This window comes from Lipophrys pholis (genome assembly GCF_963383615.2).
Source record: "Lipophrys pholis genome assembly, chromosome: 4".
Taxonomy (NCBI): domain Eukaryota; kingdom Metazoa; phylum Chordata; class Actinopteri; order Blenniiformes; family Blenniidae; genus Lipophrys; species Lipophrys pholis.
Window position 1 is genome coordinate 34,471,165 of NC_137637.1, and position 9,692 is coordinate 34,480,856.

Here is a 9,692-nt window from a genome sequence, read left to right on the forward strand (position 1 = left end):
ACTCCACTTGTGAAGATATTCTCAATCTGAACTATTCTGGGACATGAGCGTCGCCACACCTCCTCCTTTGATTCATCGTTGTTTCATTTTCCTCCTTTTGGTTGAAACACAAACCTGCAGCGCCGTCCTCGTTAGTGGAATCAAAATAAAAGTCTTCACTTCTCCAAAGAGTTGAGTTTGGCTTCACGCGGCCTCAGAAAGGTCTGGAGTGGGTGAATCAGAGGATTACTCATCAGAGGATTACTCATCAGAGGATTACTCATCAGGCTGCTGGGCGGCTGGAGAAGCAGGAACATTGATCAGTTATCAGAGTGACGAAGCTCAGAGCCGCTCCTCCTCCTCCTCCTCGTGTCTTCAGACCCTCGTGAAAACTTCATTTTCCTCCCAACACGTCACTTTTATCCATGAACACACAGATACACGTGAGCTGCAGGTATTACCCTGTGGATTTAAAGTATTTAGAGTAGTCTCCAGACCTCGAAGCCTCTAAACCTTCAGTAGTGAGTTAATGACAGGACGCAGGCTGATACACGTTAAACCGCCTCCTGACTCAGATTTCATTAACTCTTTGACTAATAGTATATCAATGGAGCACAGCGGCGCTCACTCATGTAAAGGGAAGGATGTTAAAACCTTTTTTATGTTCTAATCAGGGATTAAGAATAAAAATACATTTTATTTCAAGGCGTCTTTCAGCAGTTAGAAAAGCATATTAAAGAAAGTGAAAACAATACAGGAGACCTGGGAATAGGCATCAGACTGATTCACAACATCTTGAGTCGTGATTTTAAGTGTGTGTGTGTGTGGGGGGGGGGGGGGGGGGGGGGGGGGCCTTCAGAGCTCCAACAGGCTGAAGTTTTTTGGGGGGCAGTTGTTGTTGCAGACTGCCCCCTGGTGGCATCTCCTCCTGCAACACACGATCAACCAGCTTGTGTCGTGTTAGACGAGTTTAGGAATCCTGCAGGTGATTCACGCCATACTCGTTACCACGGTAACGCCTAATGCATTATCCTCTGCACCGCATATTCCCCCGCCCTCGTCCCCCCGTGTCTGTTTAGATGGAAGTGCTTTTTGTGACAGAGCCTCCGAACACAGATAAAGAACATTTATATTTTATTAACTTACGATCGATTCAATAAAAAAAACATGTTGCATAAATTAAAAGAAACATTTGTATTTATAACCAGAAGGTGTGGATACCAGTGTTGGGGTGTACTTGTGTACTCGTGTACTACTGTACTACTGTACACCCCAGAACAATGTTTTTTTTTTCATTTCAGTTTTCAAAGCCAGGAAAATCCCTCGTGAGCAAACGCTTGGTGAAACCCTGCAGGTCTGAGTCTCTGCCCGCCGAGCGCACCTCCACCTGCCTCCTCCACCTGGCACCTCCACCTGCCTCCTCCACCACCTGGCACCGCCACCACCTGCCTCCTCCACCTGCCTCCTCCACCTGCCTCCTCCACCTGCCTCCTCCATCACCTGCCTCCTCCACCTGCTTCCACATATCATCTCTTCACGTGTTGCAAACTCTTCTTCATGCCGGTGAGTCGCTGCGGGACGTCTCCCGTGTCTCCTGGAGGCGAGACCAGGGACAGAATGCAGTCCTCCAGCAGGGTTTCCAGAGTCCTGATGACCAGAATGTTGACGCTCAGGTACAGAGGCAGCACAAAGACGGAGAGCAAACCCACAAAGCCTATCATTACTTCTGCCCCCGGGCGGGGGAAAGCCCCCAGCCGCCACCTGCCCCGGCTCCCCGCCTGCTCCTGCTCCTCCTCCTCCTCCTCCATGATGAATGTCAGCGCTACGCCTCTCATTGTCCCCTCCTGCTCCCGTCCTCCTCTCTTCCCAGACAAACACGCGGGGGAGGCGAGCGCCGCGTCTCCATGGAGACGTGCCGACATCTGCACGCCGTGAGCGCTGCAGCTGCTCTCCGTCTTCTCTGGGTCAACGTGGCGAGCCGGCGCCGCCGGAACCCGCCGGATCTCCCCGCTGGTCACCAAGATGAGGAGGAGGAGGAGGAGGAGGAGGAAGAGGAGGAGGAAGACCAGGCTCCAGCAGGGAGGCACGCTGGGCACGGGGCTGTGCATTCTGGGTAGACATCTGACCAACGAGCTGGTCGCTTGCACGCAGGCGGCAGCCCACACCTCCTCCGGCCGCCATTCCCACCCGAGTTTGAAGGCGACGATGAGCCACAGTGACAGGACGCAGAAGTACCCGGCCACATTGAACCACTTCCCGTCTTTTTCCTCCTCCTCCTCCTCCTCCTCCTCTTCCTCTCCTTTAGCCTCCAGCAGCCGCCCGCTCGTCCGGCGTGCAGCGACGGTGCGAGGCCACAGCAGCCGGACCAGCGTCTCCACGGCGATCAGCGGCGTGGTCAGCAGCAGCACGGCGCCGTAGGCGTGGCTCAGGTAGAGCAGGAAACGCAGGGCGACGGCGTCGGACAGACCGATCGGCAGCCACGACTCGAAGACGCACAGAAAAGTGAGGAAGACTGTGGGAGAGGAAGCACAGCGGCTGATTCAGCTTCATCACCGACAGACGAAGATAAAATCCAAAGATACAAAAACACCCGATCGGTTTTTCCTGAATGAAACTCAAGAAAACATGAATCGTTCAACAAATAGACTCGAATTCCTGTTTAGTGAGAAAAGGAAGATTCTAAATTGAAAAACGTCTCAAATCTGTTTCCAACCATATAAAGTCTTTAACCAGAAACTGATTCATTCCTTTGTTAGTTAATTGAAATATACATCACGTTTAATACCTTTAATTAATACCATATTGTTTCCTCTGATAACGATCAAAGTAGTTTTTAGTTGTTTTTTTTACCAAATCTAAACTGTTTTATACAAATAACATGGTCTTGTGATGCAGTAGGCGGTGAAACACGTTAAAAACAACGACAGCTGAAACCAGGATACTGCAGACATAAGAACTTCAAAATAAAATCAATAAAACAATGAAACAGAGTGAAAAGAAAGGATGGAGGCTGTTTCTCCAGGAGGTCGGCGTTCAGAGCTTTATTTTTGTTGGTATTCTAAACAAAGGTAGATAATTAATGCTGCCATTACGTTTATCACACTTAATTTAGGCTCGTTTCTTTCTTTGCTTCTGGTTTTGTGGACGGAGCAGCAGAGGAAGACGTGTTGGAGGAGGACATTGTAGATTAAAGTATGAAGTCACTCAACAGGTGGAGGATTTATGGAGGTTTAGAGCAGCTCAGGTCGGAGCGCCTCAGCATTCAGAGCTGCCTCAGCATTCAGAGCTGCCTCAGCATTCAGAGCTGCCTCAGCTTTAAGAGCAGCCTCAGCATTTAGAGCTGCCTCAGCATTCAGAGAAGCCTCAGCTTTAAGAGACCCTCAGCATTCAGAGAGCCTCAGCATTCAGAGTGCCTCAGCATTCAGAGCTGCCTCAGCTTTAAGAGACCCTCAGCATTCAGAGCTGCCTCAGCATTCAGAGAAGCCTCAGCATTCAGAGAAGCCTCAGCTTTAAGAGACCCTCAGCATTCAGAGTGCCTCAGCATTCAGAGAGCCTCAGCATTTGGAGATGCCTCAGCATTCAGAGAGCCTCAGCATTCAGAGAGCCTCAGCAACATAAAATAAAAACTTCAGTTCTGAAGCAAAGCTTCACTTTGACCTCGATACTTCCACACGTTTAATATTTGGATTGTTTGTTGTTTTTTTAATAAAACTCATTTACTGAAGGTGTTAACTAAAGCAGGTGAGGATTCATCCTGGGATTTCAAAATAAATTATAATAAAAGAAAAATCAGCAAGCGACATTTAAAACGAATTAATCTCTCAAAACATACATTTAGAAAGCGCTTGACAGTATTACTAATTTGAGAAAAAATAAATACATGCATCTTGTGACTTTAAGTCCAAGCTTGGATGAAAATATGTATCCAGATTACTTTTGCCACAGACTTTGAAAAATTTTAATATTTACTGTATCTCTGCGACACGTTTTCATTTTGTAGATTATAAATGTAAATTCAGGAGATATTCACTGTGAGATTATCCTCGGGTCTGGCCTGGGAGTGTGTGTGTGTGTGTGTGTGTGTGTGTGTGTGTGTGTGTGTGTGTGTGTGTGTGTGTGTGTGTGTGTGTGTGTGTGTGTGGGTCAGCTGGGATGGGCTCCGGCCACCAGCAGCCTTTATTTGAATAAAGAGAAATGGAGGTTGTTACTGCTGCTTCTCTCATGTTGTTTTCTTGTTGAGTTTTTTTTACTTTGAGTGAAATGAAGTTCAATGTGATACCATGACAACTTTACACAAACTGTTTTTATTACATATTCAGTTTCCTCTAGCGTGGTACACCTGTACGTGTTGTATCTTATATGACGTGTATGAGGTAGATTTGTATTGCATATGAGGTGAAGAATACTAAATGATGTACATTTTGGGGGCAGTGGCAGCCTGGAGGCTCGGGTTTGAATCCCACAGCGATCCAATTGCAGTCCCATGTCAATCAAACCGGGACCAGTTAACCTGCTAGTCCTGACTTTCTAAATAAAAGGACCAGACTCCTTCAAAATAAAAGTCCTTGTTTTATTAAATTGATAATGTGGACTTTAAAAGGGATATTAAGTGTTTAGCAAGGCCAGAGGTGAGCAGGGTTTCAAAATAAAAGCCCCACCCCTTCAAAATATTTCTTTTTTTTGTTTGTTTTGTTAAAGCCTTTAAAATCAATATTTAAATGGGCCAGAGGCCAGAGTGCGAGGTCAAGGCTGCCTGCAGCTTTCATGTTCTTCTACGTTTTTGCACTTTCTAATCTGGACTGAGTGTGAAACCTTGAAGAAGAAGAAAATAGAAAAGTGATATTAACGTCATTACTCTCTGCTTTCAGGTACTTCAAACAAAGAGAGCAGCGCTGCAACACCTGCTGGAGAGCTCACCTGCGAGCAGGAAGTCGGTGAAGAGCAGCAGGCAGCAGCTGCAGAAGCTGACGGGACTGAAGCAGGAAGCCAGGGAGGGCAGGAAGAGCAGACTGCAGGTCACTTTACACACACTCAACGCCGTGGCGGCTCCCAACACCCCATCCATGTCTGCAGGACAACAACATTCGGGTCAGCGCACCAAAGGACGGGTTTGTCTTTTTGCCCCGAGGTGAAGGAGCTCAGGAATGTCACTCTCCCTGAAACAACCCCCCCCCCCCTCCCCCCCCCTCCCCCCCTCCCGAAGGCTCCGGAACATCCCATGAAGTCACATCCATGTTTCACATGATCCGTCTTCCCGAGAAGGTTTCTGGCAGGATCAATATCTCACTGTGTACATTAGTGATGAACCCTGAACCAAACGGATGTTTACAAGCGATAAAAAAAAAAAAAAAAAAGAGCAGGTCAGGAGAAGAGAGTCTGAATCAACAAGCAGCACGAAAGTTCTCCTGCAGGTGAACAAGCCCCGGACTCCGCTGCGACCACAACCTTCTGTTGGATCACACCGCTTCACAACCACTCCAACGTCACCCGGGAGGAGGGAAAAGTCAGGATGAGTCTGGATCTCCATCAGTTCTTACCTGCGCCGACAGGAGCCGCATGTCAGTGTGAGACTCAAAAGCCTCTCCAGTCTTTTCACCTCCCCCTGTTGCTCCACCCTCCCGGGGATAATCATGACCCTCCTCCTCCTCTGATCTGGCTGCACCTGGCCTGTGGAGGTGAGAGAACATGTGCATGTCAGAGGGTGTGGCGCTGTTTGGAAAAGACAAGCAAACCAGTCCGACGACTGAACCGCTGCAGCGTCAACAACAACAACAACGGGCCCGCCGAGGCGAGGCCCTGCGGCTCCTGGACGTCTGCAGTCGCTGCAAATACTCCAGGAAACTGCTGCTTCCATGCAGCCAAGCAGCGGCTTTCTTTCCCGGCGTGGGCAGACAGGATGTTCCAGAGGAGCCTCACATGTTCTACATTATTCATCTGCTGAGGAAAACTTCCACAGTCACTCTGCTCTCTGGTTTCAGGACGACACAGCGTCCAATGAATGGGGGTCACTGGAGGGCAGAGGTCAATCCATTCTACCATCTTTATTCTACAACTGAAGGTCGGTAGATAGATAGATAGATAGATAGGTAGATAGGTAGATAGATAGATAGATAGATAGATAGATAGATAGATAGATAGGTAGGTAGGTAGGTAGGTAGGTAGGTAGGTAGGTAGGTAGGTAGGTAGGTAGGTAGGTAGGTAGGTAGATAGGTAGGTAGGTAGGTAGGTAGGTAGGTAGGTAGGTAGGTAGGTAGGTAGGTAGGTAGGTAGGTAGGTAGGTAGGTAGGTAGGTAGGTAGGTAGGTAGGTAGGTAGGTAGGTAGGTAGATAGATAGATAGATAGATAGATAGATAGATAGATAGATAGATAGATAGATAGATAGATAGATAGATAGATAGATAGATAGATAGATAGATAGATAGATAGATAGATAGATAGATAGATAGATAGATAGATAGATAGATAGATAGATAGATCAGATCAGATCAGATCAGATCAGATCAGTTCATCACACCAACCGCTCCACCTCCACTGTTTACACTTCACGCCACACAAACTTGTGAGTTGTGATCGGAGCAGAAGAACCTGCTGAGCCACAGTCGTCCACATACCAGGAATATAAAAACACAGGAAAAGCAGCTCATCACAGGCCAAACTTTTACAACAACAATAATTAAACTGAAATGTTTTAGGAGGTGTGAAGCTCTGATACACGATTGGCCACAATTTCAAACTTGGACCAACAATGATATTTATTAAAAGAAAAAAAAAAATCAACTAAACATTGAATGTGGAAAGAGCAAAGCTTAATACTATACAATATCTAATTTAAATAAAACTCGTATCCCACTTTTTTGATTTGCAGCGTTCTGATTTAAATGGACCTTTTTCTACAAGCTAATGATAAATTAAAAAAATAATAATGAACCAATTAAAAAGGTGTGAAAAGATTCATATATTATTAAAAAGCACTTGTTTGTGGCTGATCTGATCATGTGACTGACCAGTGCACCTCTCATACGCTCCACTGTCAGAGGCACATTAAACACAGTGTTGATGTATTAAACTGAGAGGATCTAGATTTACACTTTATTTTGGATAAAACGATTCCAAAGGTTCCATTTTCTACTAGTTTTCCTTTGTGTCTGTTTTGATCTCACGTCCTGTTTTATTGTGTGCGTCCACTTCCTGCTGTCCTCGTTCAGTTTCCTCCAACACTCACTCAACGATTGTTTGCTTTAGTTTGAAGTCGTCCTAACATTTTCTCTTGTAGATCCTTGATGGGAAATTTAGTATTTTGTTTTAGTCTTGTGGATCTTTGAACGTTTCCCTCCTGCTTCCTGTAAATTATTCCTGAATTAAGTAAATAAAGTTTGTTGAACTGGAAGACGTCTGCCAGTTGAAGGAGCTTAAGGAGAGTGGGGAGATGAAACCTCTGTCGTTCTTATTTTTTCTTTCCCTCCGTCTTTGTTTTGAGCGGTGGGTGTGGTAGGGACGAGCTGCAACCAGCAGATGGCGACAGTGTAACTTCACAGATAAACACCTGCCGCTGAACCCAAGTGAAGAAGAAGAAGAAGAAGAAGAAGGGGAACCAGTCATCAGACGATCAACGAGAGCAGTGGGAAACGATGTAGATAGATCAAACCAGCAGATGGCGGTAGTGCAACTTTTTGGATGCAAACTGCAGTTAAAAGTAAAAGACGAAGAAGAAGAAGAGTTATTGATGTAGATCATCACATGTGGCTCAGGGGAGGAAGACTATGGATCTTAAGCAGACACCAAAACAATGATGGCTTCACCATATCAGTCAAAACTAGAAGGGATCATGTAAAAGTTTTCTTTTCTTCTGACGGCACCACAAGACACTCCAGAAAAATGATATTTTAATGTCTTAAAACAAACGAGGTGTTGACTGCAGAAGGATCTGGGTGCAAAACAACGCTAAGATTATAGAATCTGCTGTGTCGGGCATTTTGTCTGATGGATTTATTGATCACTTCTGACAACAAATGATGTGTTTTTGTTCATTGTTTGTTTTTGCTTATTTATTCATTTTCAGTTTCTGTCCTGAAATATGAACGTAATCTGAAAAGTTACAATCATGGCGTAAACTAGAGCTACACTCGGTAGAGCGCAGACTTTGACCAATGCCACGTTTGTTACCAAGGAAACCAGTGGAATTACAAGGTTGTTTTTGATCCACCACACCTTCCACCATTTGTTGTGGTTGTTTGAGTTGCTTCCTGTTTATCAGTTTGTGACCCTTTGACCTTTGACCTTTGACCCGATGGACGCCAACATGTCAAGGAGCCGTGCTATTGTCTGTTGATTCTTTACGCTTGTCCGTCCAGTCTGGTAATGATTTGACCTTCCATTCATTCCACTGATACACACACACGTATGATGAGGTACTCAATGAAGGATTCAAACGGATCCTGCATGATAAAATACCAGCCTACAAACCAATAAATACACGCAGACAAAAACAGAACCTTCCTTCAACTTTCGTTGTTGAAGGTAAAAACTGTGTGTCTTCAGGCCTTCGTGTAAAATATTTGGCTTTACGTTTTATTTTCAGCCACGTGTTGAATGTTCACAGGACGAAGTTCCTGATAAAAGGTCAGATGTTTCACTTTCATTAAGTTCAGGTCAAGTTAGAGAAATTAACTGGAAGGAAGAAGCTCTAAAGTAGATGTTTACCATGGAGGCTAATGCTAATGTGCTAACGCTGCTTTAAAGTCTTTACCATCACCTGCTGCGTTATAACAAACATAATACAAGTTTTTTAGTTTGTTTTTAATGAAATGAGTCACCTTTTGTCCAGTTTATCCTTCTGGCGGAAGTTTCTCATCCGGATATGAAGTTTTATTTCCAACACGATGATAAACATTCTGAATTCATTGAACTGACCTTCATCATTTGTCCACCAGGGGTCGCACTGTTTGTCAGATTAACAGTTAAATAAAACGTTGAGATTAAACCCTTTCTTTTGTGTTGGAAAATTGGATCAGATTAAAATGTGAGGGTGAATCTGTGAATCATGCAGAAGTGACTGGCTTTGAATAAAATCTGAAATTAAATTCTGATTGAACGTAATAATTTCTGTCAACAGATTTTAAAAGAGTCTCTTAAAATTCCCCGTTGAAATTAAGATAACATCGAAAAGTTAGTAGTTTTGTTTTTTTTTTTCATGCATAACATTAAAACCAAAATGCTTGAAGCATTTTTAAGATTTTAATAAAAAAAAAAAAAGAGGGAAAAGTAGATTGTATGAACTAAAATATTTAATCTGTGATCTTCTTTACAGCTTAATCCCAATCAGGGCGGCGGGATGAGGAAAGCTTGAAAGTACGTCACTGACCGTCGCTATCACAACGTTCATTTTAGTGTCGCCAATTAAGCTCAAGCACAAGTTCTTGGACTGTGAGATTAAAGGTGACGGTCACAGGTGATTCAGGAAAGCTGAACTCATTTAACGGTTCCAGACGTCCTTTCTAGTTCACTAGTGAACGATTGTGAGAAAATCAGACAGAGAAACCAGAAGATGCAACCAGACAGACGGGATTAAATAAGATTGTGTTTCCCTCTACTCCTTGTCGAGCATGTGTTTATTTATATTTGATAAAATGTGACTTGGTTTTCGGGGGAGAGCAGACGGGACCCGACACTTTACAGGAGAGAGAAATGGGAAGCGGAGTTGAAGATTGAAATAA

At 44.6% G+C, this 9,692-nt stretch overlaps 1 protein-coding gene across 1 annotated transcript; it reads right to left on the reverse strand.

Moving 5' to 3' along the window:
* Window positions 1–1,098: 1,098 nt before the first annotated feature.
* Window positions 1,099–5,566, reverse strand: LOC308109203 (uncharacterized protein). Its single transcript, XM_080462635.1, has 3 exons — window positions 5,517–5,566; window positions 4,897–5,046; window positions 1,099–2,491 (listed from the first exon to the last, which is right to left on the reverse strand). Exons 2-3 carry the CDS (start codon window positions 5,042–5,044, stop codon window positions 1,506–1,508), a joined length of 1,134 nt encoding a protein of 377 aa, XP_080318761.1. The 5' UTR covers window positions 5,045–5,046; window positions 5,517–5,566; the 3' UTR covers window positions 1,099–1,505.
* Window positions 5,567–9,692: the final 4,126 nt, after the last annotated feature.

What these genes read in the sequence shown, in the direction of transcription:
- LOC308109203 (XM_080462635.1), bottom strand. Translation starts at nt 5,044, where the DNA reads ATGGATGGGGTGTTGGGAGCCGCCACGGCGTTGAGTGTGTGTAAAGTG. An exon ending in CACCGACTTCCTGCTCGCAG is followed by an intron (nt 2,492 to 4,896) that starts GTGAGCTCTCCA and finishes CCTCTCCCACAG; the next exon opens with TCTTCCTCACTTTTCTGTGC.